The sequence below is a fragment of the Gavialis gangeticus genome, unplaced genomic scaffold, assembly GCF_001723915.1.
Source record: "Gavialis gangeticus isolate Ggan-Ray unplaced genomic scaffold, GavGan_comp1, whole genome shotgun sequence".
Classification (NCBI taxonomy): Eukaryota; Metazoa; Chordata; order Crocodylia; family Gavialidae; genus Gavialis; species Gavialis gangeticus.
In genome coordinates, this window is record NW_017728993.1 from 26,230,046 (window position 1) to 26,249,971 (window position 19,926).

Consider the following 19,926-nt stretch of genomic DNA (forward strand, 5'->3'; position numbering starts at 1 on the left):
GGGGGATCAGCAGGCATTGGGGGAGTCCCTGTTCCCCCGAGCATGACCAGAAGTGACTAGAAATAACAGTCGCAAGCTGGCAGAGGGGAGATTCAGGTTAGACATCAGTAGGTGCGACTTCACTGTCAGGGCAGCTACGATCTGGAACCAACTTCCAAGCGAAGTGGTGCTGGCTCCTACCCTGAGGGTCTTTAAGAGGAGGCTAGATGTACACCTTGCTGGGGTCGTTTGACCCCAGTACTCTTTCCTGCCGTGGCAGGGGGTCAGACTCGATGATCTGCTCAAGTCCCTTCCGACCCTACCCTACCAACTATGAAACCCTAGCATTGATGAATCTATGTTTGCTCCTGGAAGATGATGCTTACCACATTTGTCATGGACTGGAAAAGAGCATTGCCTTCTGTAATAAGACTATAGGGAGTTGAGAGAATACATCTAAATTACTATTAATTTACATGTATCTGCTTTCACCTCTCTCTTGTGTTGTACAATTACAGGTGTCCCTGCATCGTGACTTCTTCCTTGAAGCGGTGTTATAGTGCTATTAAGTCTTGGGGAGTTGATAGGATGGTGGGTTTCCATTTTGCATTGTGAGCTGGCACTGCTGAACTTGGCAAGTCCTATTTTACATGAGTTTAGCAGCTTCATGTGGCTGCTCAGTGCGTCTAATGATTAGGGGCCTGGGAGGCAAGACTGACGAGGAAAGGCTGAAAGAGCTCCTGTTATTTATCCTGGAGAAAAGAAGACTGGGGTGAGGGGTTGATAAGTCTTCAGATCCCTGAAGGGCAATGACAGCGAGGATGGAAATGGGCTTTTCTCTGCGACTGTAAAGGACAGGACTAGGAGCAACAGCCTCAAGTTGCAGCAGGGGAAATTGAGGTTGGAGATGAGGAGGAACTTTCTGACTTTGAGTGGGGTCAAGCACTGGAATGGGCTGTCCGGCGAGGTTGTGGCATCTCTATCCTTGGAAACGTTCAAGAGCAGGTTGGACAGACACGTGGCTGGGATGGGTGAGTCCGGGAAGATCCTGCCTTGAGCAGGCCTCGTGAGGTCCCTTCTGGCGATACTTTTCTGTCATCCTAACAATCTGTTCAGGTTTCCTCCAAGAAGCCCCCCATATGTCATGGTGAGTTGAGTTTGTTGTTTTTGACGATGCGACATGTCCTGCATTAAAACCACCCTGAAATGTAGTGCTGTGCTGACATTTCTAGTTTCTTGGAAGTCAAATAGGTCTGCAACAGAAAGGGGCTTGGCTCGTGTTTGGGCTGGATTCCAGCTGTTAATTGCATTACCTGGCACTTGAGACACTGCTGGGGTGCACACAGGCAGAAGACAAAGCACGCCAGCCAGGTGGAGGCCTGAAGGAGAAGGCAAAGCCTCAAAGAGGGAATTGGGTTCTTGGCATATCCTGCCTGATCCCCATCAATCCAGGTTTTGCCAGCCAAATTAGACCCTCTGTCATACTCGTATAGACCCACCAATTTTGCTGAGGGCACGTGATATTGGCAATCTATTATTTTGCTCTCTAAAGATGAGCTGGGTGGCAAGAATCCGTGACCCTCAGACTGAGCTTGCGAGGCCAGGCTTTAACAAGGGGAAAAGGAGCGACCCTGATGTCATCTTCTCCAGTTTCTTGCATCCGTGAGTGTGATGTGACCCTTCACAGTGCTCAGAAGTAGATCTTTGACAAGGGATGTAGTCAGAGAAAATCCTTAATTATACAGTACTTAATGAGTCATAAGCTTCCGAATAACCAATAGTTGTCTCCGTAAATATAATTGATTTTTAGTTGGACCAGTTCCAGGAGTAAAGGGACTTGTTTTGAACCCTGTATGGGTTGCATACAGGCAGCCTGTAGAAAGAGCTGGCAGTTCTCAAATGCACTAAACCTGCACCCACCTGCGTGAATGCACATCACACCATTTCATTTTCAAGTGGACTAATTTTAGGTGAGGTCTAATCCATAAAATTTGATAGGTACTTTAATTTTCTTTGCGTGCATGGTGATAATGCACCATTTCACTTGTCTGGCAGGCTTAAATGATGACTTTTTGCTCTTTGTATGGCCTTTATTTTTATCCAGTGATGCCTTTTAAAAAGACTGTATAAAATAGGAACTTTCTGTGCAGCATTGGTGCTGTTTTTAATGTCAAGGGTAGCTGAATTTCTGCGGAGGTTGCAGTAATATATCATCCAAGCACTGTGCATATGGACTCTCTGAAAGTTGGCACTGTGCTGTTGATAAAAGGTGGAGATTTAGAAATAGGAGCCAGTATGGCCAAGTCTTCATCCTCTCAGATCCTTTCCCCACTTCTTCCCCCTGCCCTGAGGACACTTGTGACATCACGCTTTTCCAAAGCTGAGAATGTTGTCAGTGCAGGATTATGATGTCGCTGCTGTGTCAAGCAGGTGGGCTGAAGTGAAAGCACTTTACATGCTTGCTTCCAGCCAGCTGGAGGGAGTCCAAAAAATGCTCTTAGATTAAACCTTGGTCCTCCATTTAGCTCAGTGTAAGTAGCTGTTTCCTGGATTTAGGGTTTCTGGAACCCTGCATCACTCTCTGGGAGCAAAAATCATGCAGTGACTGGGGTTTGCTAAGATCTGCCCCTAGAGCAAGGGTGGGCAATTATTTGGGCTGGGTGGGCGGGGGGATGCCAACACCTGCAGAGCCAACAGGAAGCTGGGGTGGGGTGGAGGAGTTGGCACGCTGCAGTTGAGCGGCACGGGGCACAGCCTTCCCTTCTCAGGCTCCTGGCAGCAGCTGGTGGGCTGGATAGGATTGATTGGCAGGCTGGGTACAGCCCACGAGCCATATTTTGTCCACCCCTGCCCTAGATATTAAACCAGCTAGTGCTGAGCCTGTCCTGCCCATCTCTCCAGAAGTGCCGGTGGCTCCTGACTGGCAGGTCCTGGTAGAAAAAACAGTAAAACAAAACCCCATTTCTTTTAAATTTCAGACTGTTGGAGCAGGATTTAAAATGCTATGTTGTTAGTCAGAGCAGGCCGTAATTTCCTCATCTAGCAGGTGGGTGGCTCAGATCTGTTTAAGCCTGGTATTTGGCTGTTAAGTCTTCCATCACAGCTCAGAACATGAGATGTGCTGTGTGCTGGGTCAGACCCCAGGCCTGTCTTGCCCAGCGCCCTGCATCACACAGTGGCAGAGCACGGAGGCTGGAAGGGAGAGTGACTGGGTCTGAGCGGGGTTTTTCCCATTGTTTCTTTCCCACTTGCAGCCTCCAGCATTTAGGGTTCAGGCAGTTCTGATTCAGAGCCTGTGCCCCTCACTCCTGAGCTCCATAGATACTAATGCCACTTATCTCCAAGAATTCATCCAGTCCCTTTTTGAATCTGGTTAAAATGTCAGCTTTGGCAACATTGGTGGCAATGAGTCCCATCCTTTAATTCCACAGTGGTTGAAAAAGCACTTCCTGGTGTTAGTTTTAAACTTGCAGCCTGCTCATTTCATGTTACGACCGCTGGCTCTTGTATCGAGAGAGATGATAAATAATAAATCCCTATTCACTTTCTCTTTGCCATTTAGTATTTTGTAATTCTCACTATGTCTCCCCTCGAGTATCTCTTCTCTAAACTGGACAGGCCTGCTCTCGTCTCTCCTCATGTGGAAGTCCCCCCATACATCCTTGTTGCCCTTCTCTGGCTTATCCTTTCTGAAGTGTGGGAACCAGAACTGGGCACAGCATTCAAGGTGTGGATGTGCCCTGGATTTGTAAAGGGGCATTATGATATTTACCATTTTGTTGGTGGAAATTTTTTTTCCTTTCTCTCTGACCCTTGTCTTTGCCTTTCTAGATTGAGATTAATGATGTAATAGCTATAAATCCTGAGATTGTCGAAGAAATTCCTAGTCCCTCTGAGGTGAAAGAGAACTTTCCTCTGCAGGAGAATGTAGGTGTCCAGGTCAGTGCTCTCAAATGCTTCAGACTTTATCATGGTGCTGAAATTCAAGCAGGGGCAGGTGGAGATGTAAATGCCTCTGTAGCAAAATAAGTATTTGCTTCTTGAAGTCTACTTTGACCCTTTAACCCTATGGATATACAGGTAGGGTTTATAGTGGGGTGGGTTTGTGGAGTGTTCTACCATTTGAAATAGACAAGGAGCACTTTTAAGTAAGTGACACTGTCCTAACACGCAGGTGTGGTACGTGATTTAGGAACTTATCCCCCTTGGTGACTGCAGTCTATTGCTTATTGCAGACATTCAAGCGAAGAACAACATCGTCAAAAATCCCTGCCCTGCGCGAAGGTAAGACTGTCTGATTCCACTCCTCTCCTGTAGTCCTGGGAACTGCTGCTATTTGTCCTGTGTCAGAAATGTGATCCAACAAAAGCCAGTCTCTGCAGTCTGATTATCAAGATCTTGTGCTGATACCTACATAATGTTACAGATTCAGTTCAGAAGTCACAAGGCTTTGAGTACATTGATTACCTTTAAGAGGGTTCAGATGCCTTCATGCCCCAGTGCAGGCCCTCTGCCAGCAGGCTGCTCTAGTGCTTCTGTGGGTGAGCAAGCACACAAACTGGAGGGCTGGTAAGCTGTCACTTGCCTTTTCCCATAGCTCTCACTTAATCTGTTCCACTCACAAGTTACAAGCAAATTCTTACAGCAGCTAGTTCCAATCCATTCTCCAGTGCAAGGGAAGTGGGTGCTATGGAGCCCTCCGGAGCAGGGAAAGGGCTACCTTCTTTGAGCTATAAGATGGGGGAGAAAAATGGAAGCAAAAAGAAAACACTAGGAGTGAAAAGGGGACGTGCATCTGTTGAACAGTCGGCTAAGAAAATAGTGGAGGCCTGGCTCTTGCTGGGCTTTCTAGACTAGCCAACGTGTGCACAAATGTTGTGTAGGTCAGAGCCTCTGAGCTCACAGACCAAAATGGTTTGGGGACAGACTTTAGCAGAGGAGAGTGGTGTGAAAAGATGGAGAGGAGCGGTCCCTGCAAGGTTGCCTGCCTTGGCAGGGCATCAGTTAGGCCTACTCCCCCCCTTCACATGTACGGGCAGAAGGCACAGTATGTTGGCAGCTTAGAGCAGGGGTTGACTACCTACAAGCTGGTCCTAGCCCTGCCCACCTCTAACCTGAGCTGGGCTGTTAAATACAAAGGATGAGGAAAGGGGAAGCGGGTGCTGCTGAGAGGGGCAGAGATGGGGTGAAGAAATTCCCATGTTCATGCAAGCCTCCTGTTGGCCACCATTTGTCCTCTTTGGAGAGTCCATGCTGTGAGCACTGCCCTGCCCCTCGGTCCTGTGTGATGCTGGAGGGGAAAGGTGACTTGCAGGGCAGGACCAGTGTGAATCTGTCACAGCAGCCGTAATGGCCTTAAACCTAGACTGCTCCATCAAGTTTGGGGACTGGTTGGTATCTTGGGGCACAGCAGCGACTGTCTGGGCAGCTCCGTTCCTGGAAGCGAATGGCCAGCTGAAGAAACAAAGGGCTTTGCAGCCAGTCCCTGACAGGTGGGATGTGCCATCCCAAGCTCCCCACTGCTCTTCTGGAGCAGAGACCTGTGACTGTTGGGCATGTGGTCTACGTGCGGTCCCCATCTCCAAGTGCAAGGCCAGCTCGCAGAGCAGGGTGTTTTCAGCCTTCCCTTAGCTCCAACACATCTCACTCGAGACCACTTGAGTTCACCTTGTTTCAAGCCCTGTAGCACAAAGGTGAGCAAGCTGAATCCCAGCTTTGGGTATTACAGCTCTATAAGGAAACAGGAGTCCCTCAGGGTGCAGTGGGCCCCGTTGCCTCAAACCCAAAGCTTGTAAATTCTGGAAGCTTTTTGCAGTGGCCTGTACTGTGAGAACCCCATGAACCAAATCTGCCCCCACCTCTGAATGCAGCTTCTTTCTGTAGCAGAGTGGCCTTCCTGCCCAGCTCTCTGGCGAGCCTGGGTTTGGAAATGGTGCCTTGCGATGCGTGGCATCTCCTCTTTCCAATTGTGATGAACATCTCCTTCTGTTTTGTCCCTAAAGTTGCAAAAGTGACACCTACGGTCTCTGAACCTGACCAGCAGCTGCCAGGTAAAGGGGTCTGATGAGGTCTGCATGTTTCACAGGCACAGCTGCCAATGCTGTGGAGAGGGCTTACCCAGAATGCTTGCTAATCATAAACCTGGGGAAGGAGTCTTGATTCTTCACGTGCAAATGGGGAGGGGTCTGACTCTGGCTTCAGCATCATTATTGGTCAATCAGATGGGGTATCCAAGATTAGACTGCAGACTGTCAGTCTGATATGCTTGCTTTGCCAAACAGTCTGAAGGGGCCAGATCATAGGCAGTGTGGCCTAGGGGTTAGGTCACTGAGGGAAGATAGGAGCCAGAAGCTGGGTTAGAGTTCAGGAGCCAAATTACCAGATTTGGAAGGAAATCCAGGGGGAGTCCACAGCATGAGCCAGGGGCAGTGTCTGGGAATCAGATGCCAAGTTATCAACCAAGAACAGAGCCAAGCAGGGTCAGGAGATGGGTCCAAAGTTGGAGTCCGGGGATGGAGCGGGGACCAGGAGGCTGGCCGCAGCAGGCTAGCTCAGACCTGTTGGCTCAGGAAGGCAAGCTGGTCAACTAGCTGGGCAGTGCTTTTCAGCCAGAAGCCCAAGGCAGGTGCAGCTGCCCAGGCTGGGCTCCCTGCGAGGGTCTCTGACGCAATCCTAATCCTAAGCCAAGGCACCAGTGTTGAGAAGCTCCCGGAACTCCTCCAAGTAGGAAGCTGGCTGCTGTCTTGAATGAGCATGAGGATGTTCCTTGTATTTATCCAGTAGCTTGTTGGGGCAGTGCAGTGCTATCACAGAGGCAGTAACTCCACAGCTGTTAAGTGAAGGGGGCATTGCTGCAGCAGTGGTGATGGGCACAGTGCTTCCCCGGAGCAGCTTCCTCATGCCAGACCTGGCAGGAGAGCGAGAGGGGCAGTCATTGGCTGCTGAAGGAGAATGACAGCACAAGGACTTCAAGGATGCCAGGTGGTGGGGCACATCTGGGCAGGGGAGGCCTGTTGCCAAGAGAGCCATGCTCCTTTCAGCTGCTGGACTGCAGCCCCTTCGTCACCACAGAGCCCATCTGCCAGCCTGTATGTGCGAGGCTCTGTGGGCGATTCCCAGTACCCTGAGCCTCTGAATTGCCCCCTTGGTGAATGGCAGCTCGTGAACTGCAGCTAATGAATCCTGGCATTCTCTGAGCCAAGTGGGACAAGGGAGGGGGTCCCTCGGGTCTGCAGGTCCCATCTGAGTGGTCTTGTCTTCCGCTGCTGGCACCCCCATGAGCACCTTTCACCCAGCTGCCTGGCTGGCTCACCACTGCACCTCCCTCACTTCTCTAAAGCCTCCAAGATGCTGCCGCCATTGCTGTAACCACATTAGGTTCTGTACTGCCGTGTGCTACGCGGGCCTTTTCCATGCCCAGTGCCCACAAACACTGACCTCGTTTTCCTTGTCCTCGCAGCCGTGCGTGGGAGAGTCACCAGGATGTCTGTCATCACAGAGGCGCAGGGCAGGCTCCAAGAAAATGAGATGGAGGTGGATCCTTCCACTTCAATGCAAGCAAGAAACGCTGCGGCAGCTCCGGGTGAGTGGCCAGCTGGTAAATGCTTTGCATGCAGGGCGGGACGGGTTGTGAGAGGCTGGTGCCCGGCTGGAAAGCAGGTTCTGCCCATTGATGAGGGTCTCGAGGCAGCTAGCAGAGTCTCCTCATGCGACGGAGGTAAATGTTGCCAATAGTTCACACGCCCAGGAGTAAACCTGATGTCAGTTTATCAGGGCTGCATAACCAAGTGTCACTAGCTGCAGTTCTTGGGCTTGGCAGACCTCTGGCTGGCCAGGGGAAGACTGCAGGTGCACAGGCAGCTAATGATGCTATGTGATCACACCGTTAATACACTTGTTGCCTAAAGCAGGGTTGTCTGACTTCTAAGCCACCGGAGGCTGCACAGGCAGGCACCCCTGCTGCTGCACTCCCCATGCCCTGGCCTTACCCTCAGCTCCCTGGTCACAGGCTATGTCCTCTCTTCTGCTTTTTTCAGTGAGCACGGGTGCTCCAGGCTGTCAGGTCCCTTAGTATCACAGGCTGTGCCGCCCTGCCCCAGCCCTCTGGGATGGGGGCAGGAAGCAGCAGCTGAGGGAGAGAGTGGGGAGCCTGGAGACCCCTGCTGCTGCTGCTGCAGCTGCAGCCAGAGTGATGGAGCAAGTGGCAGCTGGGTGGGAGCCTGGGGGGCTACATGAAAATGCCACGTGGTTGTTAAACTGAAGGCAGCGTGTCCCTATAAATGAGTTGTACAGCAGCATAAAGGCCAGTCTTGCACCTGAATTCTGCAGTACCCCAACGTGGGAGTCAGCAAGCTACAGCCCATGGGTCGGACCCGGCCTGCTAAGTGATGTCACACGGCCCGTGGAGCCAGGACTTGAGCGGTGCAGGGGAGCAGCCGCTGGGTCATGAGTGTCATGGCCTGCTTTGGAACGAGCTCAGCTCGCACGGCTGCTGCTCATAAAGGGTTGTCACCCCCTGCCCTAGCACGGGTGAGAATGGCCCTTGTGCTTTTTTATGGTTGTGCCCTTTGTTGTTTGGCCCAAACTCTCATGGCACAAACCTCTTTTCTCTTCCCCTTTCCCTGAACCCTCTCTGCCCTCTGGGTTTTGCACACGGAAACCATCTGTCCTTGCTTCTGAGGCCTGATCAATGCTCTTCCATTGCTGCACTTCCCTTCAGCCATCAGTCGAACCCGGGTTAGCAGGCAGCGTTGCGCTACAGAATCCTCGCTAGCAAACGAAATGGTGGAAGAGCATCTGCCCCCTGCCAGGAGCAGCTCTTCCTCGTATCCAGGTACAGGGAGCAGTGGGAGGAGGGTGGGCTTGTTGATCAGCATTGCAGCAGCATCTGTTGGGGCTTGGTTTTCCTATACTCGAGGCAACCTTCACTTAAGAGTGCCTTAGGGGTGAGAAAACACCCCTTGGTTGCTTCCAGTTAAAATGTCATTTTGCTGTCAACCTACATCTGTTTGGACGTGCCGGCTCTCGAACTGGTTTCTCAAAGTAGATGTCTTCTGGGAAGGCAGCACTGAAAGCAGAACCCACCAAAGGATTGCTGTCTAGAAGATAGGGTCCTGTGCAAATGGGATGTCATTAACCTAGGCCTAGACAAAGGGTGGGGGGTTCTTTTCAGTCGGGACTGCTTTTCAGGGGTGATGGATATGTCCTTTTTTTCCCAGTTCGGAGGAAATCTAATATCGTGAAAGAGATGGAGAAGATGAAGAACAAGAGGGAAGAGAAGAGAGCTCAGAACAGTGAGATCAGGACGAAACGGGCACAGGTGCTTATAAAACAGAGTGAACGGAGAAACCGGGTTAGCGTATGCATATTGGGCAAGCTGGATATCGAACGTGGGTTTTTTGGATCACTTTGCACTCTTTAAAGGGTTCTTCTCGTGGATAGAATCTCTTTAGGAATCTCAGGTAGTTGATTTTTGGACGTTGGGGGAGGGTTGTTAATTCCCTGACCATTTTTTTTTCTGCCGGTCCAGGGATCGCTGCAGCAGGTGGAGCTTCACAATGTTCTTGCAGGTGTTTTGCTGCGCCAGTAGACTCCACCTGGCTCCACTGGGTCTCTGAGCTGAGCTAACTCTACTAACCACTGCTAGCCCTAGAAAGCAGCCTGGTGCCAAGTGCAGCTCTGGAGCTTGTTGACGGCATAAGGCAGGCTGCTGGCAAACCTCATCGCAGGGCAGGCAGATCAAGCTGAGCTAGTTATATGGTTACAGAGCTTGTAACCAGATAATGAGGCTGTAGACCGTGCTAGATTCCTACTGCATGGCCTCTCTTCTCTTGGCCAGATGAAACCTCACAAGGGAGAGCTGCTGGTGCAGGATTCTCCTGCTATCCTCCCTGGATCAGTGGTTCTCAACCTCTTAAATACAAGACACCCCTTGGGAAATGCCAGCTCTGTGTTCTCACTCCTTTTTTTTGACTACAGAAAAAAATATTAGAGGAATTCTCCCATTGCAAAGAGCTGAGCAAGCCCTAGCCGGGCAGAATGACTTTAGCAATATAGATTCCTAAATGAAATCTGGGGTTATCTTGTGAATCCTAACAGTGCAAACACTGCTTGGCACTCTTGAAAGGATCTCCAGGCACCCCATCATACCGCAATACCTTGGCTGAGAATCATGGCCCTAGAAAAAGCAGGGAGCTGGCTCAATGCTGGGTTGACTGTCCTTAGTTTTCTATAGTGTGGCATCTTTGTCAGCATGGTGGAGCCCTTGCCAACTCCAGTGTTGCTGTGCTGTGCTGTGCTTTGTACGGGGCCAGCACGCTGGATGTGGTGGTACCGTGAGGCAGCAGTGGGCTGGAAGTGGGAAATCTCAGGTGTCTTGGTGGAGGGAAGTGGATGTAGGCAGTGAGGAGGAACAGCAGCAGAATGCAATTGCAGAGCTCCTTGGAAGCTGTCTTTCCTGCTGCATGGGACAAGTCTCCCTGCCTGGCCTTAAATGTTCCAGCAGGTGATTTGCAGCACCATGGGGTTCCTCTACAGACCAGGGCACCTAGTGTTGGTATTTGACACCCTCTTGGCTGTGGCCTGTAGCAGCTGAAGTACCTTATTGCCTGTCATTGACCCGCAGGAATTCGACAGCAGCTGCCCGAACTGGGAATTTGCACGAATGATCAAAGAAGTCCAAGCGACTTTGGCCTGTCGGCCCATATCCATGGATGATCCGGTGAGTTGATATTGGCACCAACTGCCATGGAAATACCACGGGAGTCTACCTTTCATCATGCTGTGGCTGTGGCTGGGGCTACAACCTGGCCAGAAACGTTGGCCTTGCTTAGCGTAACTTAGTAGAAGTATGGACGAGCTAGAACAGAGTCCCACCATGCTCGACTGGCTGAGCTTGTTTCTATTGCACCAGAGCTGTGGGCTAAACATTAAGGGTAACGTTCAAACCAGGTCAGTGGACAAAGCAGTGAAGGGGGTTGCATCACCTCTGGAGTTGCTCGAGCTTTCATTAAACACCCAGATAGCTGGAGTGATCTTCTTGTGTTGGACTCAGGCTGGGGTGACAAAGCTGTACTCCAGACCACCACATGTAGTGTTCCATTGCTGCGCAGCAAGCTGCATAACGGGTGATTGGGGCAAAGGCATCTCCTGCGAGGCAGGATTGGACCAAAAGAAATCTTGTGCAGTTCAGTAAAGATAAGTGCAAAGTCCTGCACTTAGGACGGAGCAGTCCCATGCACTGGGACAGGCTGGGGACCAACTGGCTGGGCAGCAGCTCTGCAGAAAAGGACCTGGGGGAACGGGGGACAAGAAGCTGAACAGAAGCCAGCAGTTGCCAAGAAGGCTACCGGCATCCTGGGCTGCACTGGGAGGAGCGCTGCCAGCAGATCGAGGGCAGTGATTCTGTTCAGCACTGGGGAGGCCACATCTGAAGTCCTGTGTCCAGTTGTGGTCCCCCCACTACAGAAAGGATGTGGACACATTGGAGAAAGTCCAGCGGAGGGCAACAAAATGGTTTGGGGGTTGGGGGTCATGACTGGTGAGGAGAGGAAACTGGGCTGATTCAGTCTGGAGAAGAGAAGACCGAGGGGGATTCTTGGTTTATGTTCATCTCCCTGCAGGGGGCTGCAAAGAGGATGGAGCTGGACTGTTCTCAGTGGGGGCAGATACAGAGCAAGGAGCAATGGGCTCAAGCTGCAGCAAGGGAAGTTGAGGTTGGATATTAGGAAAAACTTTCACTAGGAGGGTGGTGAAGCACTGGAACAGGTTACCCAGAGAGGTGGTGCAATCTCCATCCTTGGAGGTTTTGAAGACCTTGGTAGACAAAGCCTTGGCTGGGATGATGTAGTTGGGACTGGTCCTGCTTGGAGCAGGGGTTGGACTAGATGTGACCTCCTGAGCTCTCTTCAACCCTGGTTTTCTATGATTCTGCGATCTACAGCCAGCATCATGTTTGTACAAGCCACAGGCATTTGGCTAGCGCTTTCCTCTAGTCAGCTCCCCCCCACACTGCCTGCAAACCGATAGGATCAAAGCCAGCCCTTATGGGCTACCGAATCTGTGGAGTCTTGTATGGGCTGAATTCAGCCCAGTGGCTGCAAAAAACAGCTCCTCTTTTTTGGATCAGTCTCTCATGATGGATGGCTGCTGGCAGGGCTTGGTTGGAAGGGATCACGCAGCAGAGCGGCTGTCGCTTTTCAGGAGCAGGTGAATCTCGAGCAGCAGAAAAGTTCTTTCCAGCAAAGCTGTGTCCTCCCCAGCAGCCCCATTGCCTGAGCACTGCTGCCATAGTTTGAGCAGCAGCTACTCCATGGCATAGGCTCAGCCTGAGACAGCACATACATGACTGGGGAGTCCTGGAGCTGTCTGCTCGGTCTCTGGTAACCTGTCATCCTTCTCCTCCAGATAGAAGAACACAGGATTTGTGTCTGTGTGAGGAAGCGGCCCCTCAATAAGCAAGGTAAGTGTGTATGGGTGAAGTCTGCCCTGTGCTTTGAGCGGGGTTGGACATGGCCTTCTTCGCATGACGTACCGAACATTGCCCTCAACAGAGCGTCTCAAGAAGGAATGTGACGTGATCACAGTTCCCAGCAAGAACGTCCTGCTGGTGCACGAGCCCAAGTTGAAGGTGGACCTCACCAAGTACCTGGAAAACCAAGCCTTCAAATTTGACTACTCATTTGATGAAACGGCCTCCAACGAGATGGTGTATAGGTAATGGACTTTGCCACTTGGTGGAGGCAGACGACTTAGTCTGTCTCCACCATGAGATGTAGTCTGTCTCATGAGTCAACTGAAAGCAGCTGTCTCTGGTTATGTAGTTAGGGGCATTCGATCTACAGGTGCTTGTACGGTCACATCTGACTACCCCTGATTTGGTTAGAAACCAGCAGACTGTACGTCCGTTAAGGCTCTTAGTGAAGTTTCAGTCATAGTCCAAGAGAAATCGGGCTGGAAGGGCCCTCCAGAGGTCATCTGGTCCAGCCCTCCACCCCACGCAGGCCCAGCCCTATCCAAACCATCCCATAGAAATCTACTGCCCAGACTCTTAGCAGAACTAGTCAGCCCTGACACAACACAAGGCATCGCACCCAGACCTGCCACGGGGAAAGCAGGGGACCACGGCAGCTCATGTCCCGCTGCTCCAAACTTTGTTAATATACACTCAAGAGATCCCAGGCAGAGGCCATGCCCCTGCCACAGAAGAAATCAACCCCCCTGCCCTGACCCCATCCCAGTCCATACCAGTCTGACCAGGGGGGAAATTCCTTCCTGACCCCAATGCAGCATCCGCCTGACCCTGAGTGTTTTTTTAACTCCTGGCATCGTTTGTTTTGTTGGGATTCCTGGGAGGAAATGGCCTCCACTGTGCTTTACTTTTGTCTTTATAGAGTCACATAATCACAGACAATGAGGGCTGGAAGGAACCTCAGGAGGTCACATTTAGTCCAGCCCCCTGCTCCAAGCAGGACCAGCCCCAGCTACATCATCCCAACCAAGGTTTTGTCTACCCGGGTCTTAAACACGTGCAAGGATGGAGACTCCACCACCTCTCTGGGGAGCCTGTTGCAGTGTTTTATGACCCTCCATGGGAGAGAGTGTTTTCTTAATATCTAACCTCAACTTCCCTTGCTGTAGCTGGAGCCCATTGCTCAGTGTCCTGTCATCTGCCCCCACTGAGCTCTAGGTTTTGTGTTCTGAATTCCCAGGTTCACCGCAAGGCCTCTCGTGCAGACGATCTTTGAGGGCGGGAAGGCCACGTGTTTTGCATATGGCCAAACGGGCAGTGGCAAAACGCATGTAAGTGCTTGGGTTTGCAGTGTCTCTAGTTGTCCCAACCTACCTGGTGCAATGCTATGTTACTCCTAAGTGACTTCCTCTAGAAACTGCATCTTCTTCTTTTATCAAAAGGAGGCTGGATGAACATCTCGCTGGGGTCGTTTCACCCCGGCATCCTTTCCTGCCCGCGGCAGGGGGTCAGACTTGACGATCTGCTCAGGTCCCTCCCGACCCTACCTACTATGCAACTATCATCCTCTAAAATGACAGCAATAGGCCACTTGGCTAAGATCAAGTGTGCCTGGGGGCATCCGAACTCCCAGGTCTCTGGACCTGGGGCTTGCATACAGAATGCCTGACTGAATAGGCAGAGTATCTGAACCCCCAGACCTGTGGACGTGGAAGGGAGGATCCTGGCCTGGTGAGCGTCTCATGGCTTATGGAGTTTTGTAGACACAGTTATTGAACTTGGAACTGAATTGGCACGTGGGGGAGACAGGTCACTTGTCAGCAGATGGGCCAATAATGTTGACTCTACAATGGAAGGCAGCAGTTGCTGCCTTTTGGTGGGCAGGAAAAGTTGTACGGCTGACTCTAACCATGCAGCCTGTGAAGAGCAGGGGGATCCGTTATCCAGGGCTCTGTCTCAAATTGGCACATTTCAGTATGACAGCATAAGCACTGCCCTGTCCTGGGTCGGACCCTAGGTCCATCTTGGCTAGTCTCCTGTGTCACATGGTGGCAGAGGCTGGAGGGAGAGTGATGGGCTGAGCAGGGTTTCCCTCTGTTCCTCTCTCCCTTGCAGCCTCCAGCATTTAAGGTCTGATGCAGAGGCCATGCCTCTCACTCCCAGGCTCAATGGCTACTGATGCCCTTTTCCTCCAAGCATGGGTCCAGTCCCATGGTGAATTTGGCTACACTCTTGGCTTCTACCACATCTAGTGGAAATGAGTCCCACACATCAGTGACACACTGGGGGGAAAAAACTTCCTGGTGTCAATTTTAAACTCCTTCCCTGCTAGTTTCATGTTACGACCCCTAGCTCTGGCATCTTGGTCATGTTACAGTCCCCAGCCTATGAGACTAGGGTGCCAGCCTACACATTGAGGTGTGAGGATCACATGTCATGTGTCCTGGAGGGGTGTAGAGGCCCTAATACTTGCATGAGATGAGGTGTGTTTTTACATGCACATGCTATAGACGGGATCTCCATTTCTGCAGGTTACGTTTGTCCATGGCTCAGAGTGCAATATATTGTGGGGGGTGCTGTATCTTTCTAGCCTGACTTCTCAGTAACGACCTGCCTTTATTTTATAGACCATGGGAGGAGATTTCTCAGGGAGAGCTCAGAATGCTTCCAAGGGGATCTATGCGTTTGCATGTAAGTTCCTTCTAAGGATTTGAACTAGAAACCAGTGCGTCTCTGTGCATGTACACACGTGTGTGCTTGGGTCATATCTATTATAGTGAAGCCTGTAAGACCTTTGAAGGTCCTTACGAATAAAAATATATGTAAGGATGCAGCTGGGACTGGTCTGTGATCTAGCTGACTACTGCCTCCTTTCCCTGTTAGCACGGGACGTCTTCCTCCTCCAGAGCCAGTCACGGTACAGGAACCTGAGCCTGGAAGTCTATGTGACGTTCTTTGAAATCTATAATGGGAAGGTGAGACACTGCATATCTGTAACTTAAATCACTTATTTGTATTTGGTGCATTTTTTACCTCCTGCTTGCACATCCCTGTTGGGTGCTGGGTCTTTTGTGCTTCTGGAAGGATTTAATGGGGAAGTTTGGGTGATGTGTTGCTGGTCTGCCGCTGTGGCACTGGGCTTTGCTTCCCTTCAAGACGTGGGTAGGGAGATGGACCCAAGGAAAGGAACCATCTTTGTGCTTCAATCCAGGTGTTCGACCTACTGAACAAGAAGGCAAAGCTCCGGGTGCTGGAAGATGGCAAGCAGCAGGTCCAGGTGGTCGGCCTCCAAGAGCACCAGGTCGGCTGTGCTGAGGATGTCATCAGGATGATCGAGATGGGCAGTGCCTGCAGGTTTGTCTCCAGAGGAAGCAGCAGTTTCTTTCTAGCTCCTATTAGAACTGGACCATCCATAACTTTGGCCGCTTGACCAGGCTTCAGATGGGAGTTGGCTAACAACACTCTCCTGTGATAAGTACACCCTTCAGTTCCCAGGGGAGTAAGATCAGTCAGTATGGTACAAGGCCAGGGCACACATACTATAAGGGGTGGCTTGTTTTATGAAAAGCCTGTAGGAGGCCTCTGTCTGTCTCCTTAAAGGCCTCTCGGTCAGCACCTGCCTATCAGGAGCTTCTCGAGGCCTGTCGGACACGCTGCAGCACAGACCTCACTTGGCAGCCGAGAGCTGAGGCCCTGCTTGCCCTAGGGTCAGGAGGGGCAGCACAACTTCAGGCTTTTGGCCTGTGTGGCTGCTGTCTGCCCTGTGCCGCTGTGAGAAGCATCTCCTCAGGTGAGATGGTAACCAGCAGCTGGCCAGGCTCCCGGGACAGCGCATTGCCCTTCCAGCCTGTTTGCAGCTTGCTTTGGCGAAGGCAGTCGGTATTGCACTCCAGATGTGAGCCTCTCCTCCTTGTGCTCTGAGGCTGAAGCACAAACTGCTCTTAAAAAACCTACTTCCAAACTCTACTTCCAAAGGCAGTCCCATCTGTAGAGCTTTTTCTTACCCAGTTCCCTGAGGGAAGGGTGGGGAGGTGACCCTACCATCTCTTTTGGCAGCAAGCAGCATTTGATTTGACTGATATGACCCCCTTCCTAGTAACGGTTATGGAGATTTGAAGATTGGGGGTAGGGGGGCTTTCAGTAGCTCACGTGCCTCTTAGCTAAATATATACATGCTCACCGAAGCCAGTAGCAAACCCAAACCGACCCTGGTGAGTCTCCAGTGCTCGCAAACTATGAAGAGCTTCAGTCCAGCCTGCAAGTCTAACGGGTGCGTTTGCAGCAAACCGCACCGGGCTCTGCACTGTGTAGACCTGACACATGAGGGATGCGGGCTGGGTTTGGGCTGGCCACTAACAGCCAGTAGGGGAATGGATTGGTTTAAGAGGCCAAGGGAAAGCAGATCCCATCCCTGGTGCCAGGCCCTGTGAGGACTTGTAGTGCAGGACTGGGGTGATGGGCCAACTCCACTTCCTCAGGAGAGCAAGGGCTGGTAACAAAGAGGTGATGGGGCCCATTGTGTAGCACAAGGGGCTGAGCCGGAGCCTGGACCTGGTGGGTCAGAAGTGCTGCCCAGGAGAAACACTCCTCTATGGGAGGGACAGCCTGCAGTGCGCGGCTTCCAGGTCTGAATGGGTCAATGAGAAGTTCAAAGCACAGCCAGGATAGAGAGTGGTGGGCTTGGGAGGGTCTGGAAGGAGGGGTTAGGAGTGGATTGAATTGAGCTGCAGGAATCGGGCATTGGTCACATCTTGTATTAGCCTGCGTGAAATAACGGGCAAGGCAGCTAGACCGTGTCACTCTCTGTCTGGCTGTGTAACTTGAGGCCAGCTCTCCTAGTGCTCACCCCAGAGATGTCTTGACTCCTGAACTCCTCCTGTCTTTGTATCCCTCCCTGCAGGACATCTGGGCAGACCTTTGCGAACTCCAGCTCCTCCCGGTCCCACGCCTGCTTCCAGATCCTCCTCCGCCGCCGTGGGAAGCTTCACGGCAAGTTTTCCTTGGTGGACTTGGCTGGGAACGAGCGGGGTGCGGATACCTCCAGCGCCGACCGGCAGACGCGTATGGAAGGGGCAGAGATCAACAAGAGCCTGCTGGCCCTGAAGGTAGGCAGTCACCCATAAGAGCCGTGCCTAGATGGGGGCGCCCTCTTGGCTTGGCATAGTGTGACCGGCACAGTCTTCCCAGCACAGAGCAGTTTCTTATGGAACACTTGTACACGGAGACAGAGGAAAAAAGTCCTCCAAGGGCCTGCCCGTCTCTGCGCTTAAGCCACGTGGCTTGTTAGCAGTCACGGTGTAATGTTGGAGGGCAGAGAATGGTGATGCTGTCACGCTTGGGATGTCTCTGGCAGCTTTTATTTTTATCTGGATAAATACAAAAGAAGCCAAAGCCAGGTCCTCTGAACTAGACACCAGCTTACTGGGGTATTGGCAATTGGGCATCATTACCAAGAGCAGCTGCAAACAGAGGAGAACAGACACGCTCGCTGGCCCCTCAGAATCCATTCTCATGGTCTGAGGCAAGTTTGGGACTCCCAGCCCTATGCCGTCATGTGGAGTCTTATACAGGTCAGATGTCTGTATTCCTGCCCATTTCTTTGAGAGAACGATCTCTTGGCCAGTCGAGCAGGGAAACCGAGTCACGACCTGTGACCCTTGTTCTTTCCTGCGGTCGCTTTAGCACCGAGTGGTCGCTGCCCTATGCATCTCCCGTGAAACTGTCCCTGCTCCTCTTGCATGCTGGTTGTTGATCGCAGAAGCAGTTCAGCCCAGTTCACAAAGCATCTGTGAGGAGGACTGTAGGAACATACCCAGCACAGCAGAAAGGGGTGAGGGGTGTGCAGGACTCCCCGACAGCAGCAGTGCCATGCAGTGCTCAAGGCGACTGTGTGTGAAAGCCAAAGCAGTTAAGCCATTGCGTGGAGCTCCTGCAGATTGAGAAGCTCTTTGGGGCCACAGTGTCACTGCCAGAGTCTCTACCCAGTGGACCTGGACCCTGATAGAGCCCTTGGGGTGGTGCCACAGCAGCTGTCTAGCACCACAGTGTGCTGGCGGGAGACGCTGCATTGACGAGGCTCCCATGGTTTATTTCCTAGGAGTGCATCCGCGCGCTCGGCCAGAACAAGTCCCACACGCCATTCCGGGAGAGCAAGCTGACCCAGGTGCTGCGGGACTCCTTTATAGGCTCCAACTCCCGGACCTGCATGGTGAGCACAGCACTTCGTGGACAAACCCAGTGTCTGATTCGAGCTCCTAAACCTATCGGATTTAGGCAGCTGATCACTCAGAAAAGCAGGTGTCTAAAAGTGACCGGACCTTTCTTAATGACGCCAGCCCAAATCTTTGCTGGTGAAAGATTCAATTTTCTTCCCTGGAAACTTCCCCAGCTGAGCTAGTTCCTTCTGGCTGATGCCACCAAGAGCCACTCTGCATTCAGAGTTTAGTTATCAACCCCCTGCAGAAGCCAGAAGGAATAGCTCCCACACCAACAAGTTTACTAAGTGCCTGCTGGCCTGCGACAGCGGAACCGGGACTGGAGCAAGGTGCTCCCACCAGTACTGAATGCTGAACTGGTGGAGCTCTTTGCACTCCAGGCCCTGTGGAGAGGTGGCAGGTGTCTCGCTGTGCCACAGTTCAGTTCCCCAAGGCGAAAAAAGCCAGCAAATAGCAGGGCTGGATGTAGAACCCAGTTTCCCCAGCTTGGAAGTCTCTTGCTGCCAGACGACGTACAACAGGAGCCTGGATTATAGCAAGGAAGGGTGAAGAGCTGATTAAGTTGAGGTCTAGGAATTGAATGACTTGGGGGTCAAAGATCCAGTCTACAGAGCCCTGGCACCCAGCCCCCAGTGCTGCCTGTTTGTCCCAGCTGGGGTCTGTCCTGGACTGGGAGCATACGGCTGGTCTGGGGTGCACGCTGCTGGCGGCGTTTGGGGGCTGGTCCAGGGCATAAGCTACCTGTGGCACCTGTACTGAACCAGCCCCATGCTGTGGATCCAGCATGCAGGGACAATCTGCAGGCCTGATCCAGCCCACAGACTAGCCCGCCACTAATCCATGCAGCCCAAGTTTCACACCCTAGCTTTAGAAGGAAGAAGTCATGTCTGAACCCAGGCTGTAAAACAGCAGGTCACTAAGCCGTCTGCCTGGGATGTTTGCCCCATATTGTCTCGCCGGCAGGAGACCACGTGGCCTGTAACAACCTCCCGTGTATTTGCAGATCGCCATGATTTCACCTGGCATGAGCTCTTGTGAATACACCCTGAACACCCTGAGATACGCTGACAGGTAACACTTCTCGCGCAGCGGCTTCACCCCAAGCAAAGGTTCTGCCTGTACCGCTGTTCTGTGTTGACCTTGGCAACACGCCTGTGAGGCTGCAGGGTCTCCACCTCACGTGGGGGAGACACGGGTGCTAGCTCTCCCCGGTCCCAGGGGTAGGTTCATAGATTTCGTAGACATTAGGGCTGGAAGGGACCT

At 52.0% G+C, this 19,926-nt stretch overlaps 1 protein-coding gene across 2 annotated transcripts in view; it reads left to right on the forward strand.

Annotated features, from left to right (window-relative positions):
• The window catches only part of KIF2C (kinesin family member 2C), a 33,185-nt gene that overhangs the window by 7,613 nt on the left and 5,646 nt on the right, over positions 1–19,926 (forward strand). Inside the window, exons 3-18 of one of the 2 annotated variants that reach the window (XM_019501415.1) lie at positions 3,811–3,918; positions 4,215–4,263; positions 5,982–6,029; positions 7,439–7,561; positions 8,699–8,812; positions 9,198–9,298; positions 10,604–10,699; positions 12,385–12,439; positions 12,531–12,693; positions 13,689–13,779; positions 15,076–15,139; positions 15,332–15,423; positions 15,660–15,802; positions 17,349–17,553; positions 18,546–18,656; positions 19,667–19,734. In XM_019501415.1, coding sequence (XP_019356960.1) covers positions 3,811–3,918; positions 4,215–4,263; positions 5,982–6,029; positions 7,439–7,561; positions 8,699–8,812; positions 9,198–9,298; positions 10,604–10,699; positions 12,385–12,439; positions 12,531–12,693; positions 13,689–13,779; positions 15,076–15,139; positions 15,332–15,423; positions 15,660–15,802; positions 17,349–17,553; positions 18,546–18,656; positions 19,667–19,734 — 1,631 coding nt within the window. The remainder of the gene's footprint in view (positions 1–3,810; positions 3,919–4,214; positions 4,264–5,981; positions 6,030–7,438; positions 7,562–8,698; positions 8,813–9,197; positions 9,299–10,603; positions 10,700–12,384; positions 12,440–12,530; positions 12,694–13,688; positions 13,780–15,075; positions 15,140–15,331; positions 15,424–15,659; positions 15,803–17,348; positions 17,554–18,545; positions 18,657–19,666; positions 19,735–19,926) is intronic. The other variant, XM_019501416.1, reaches the window with a different exon arrangement.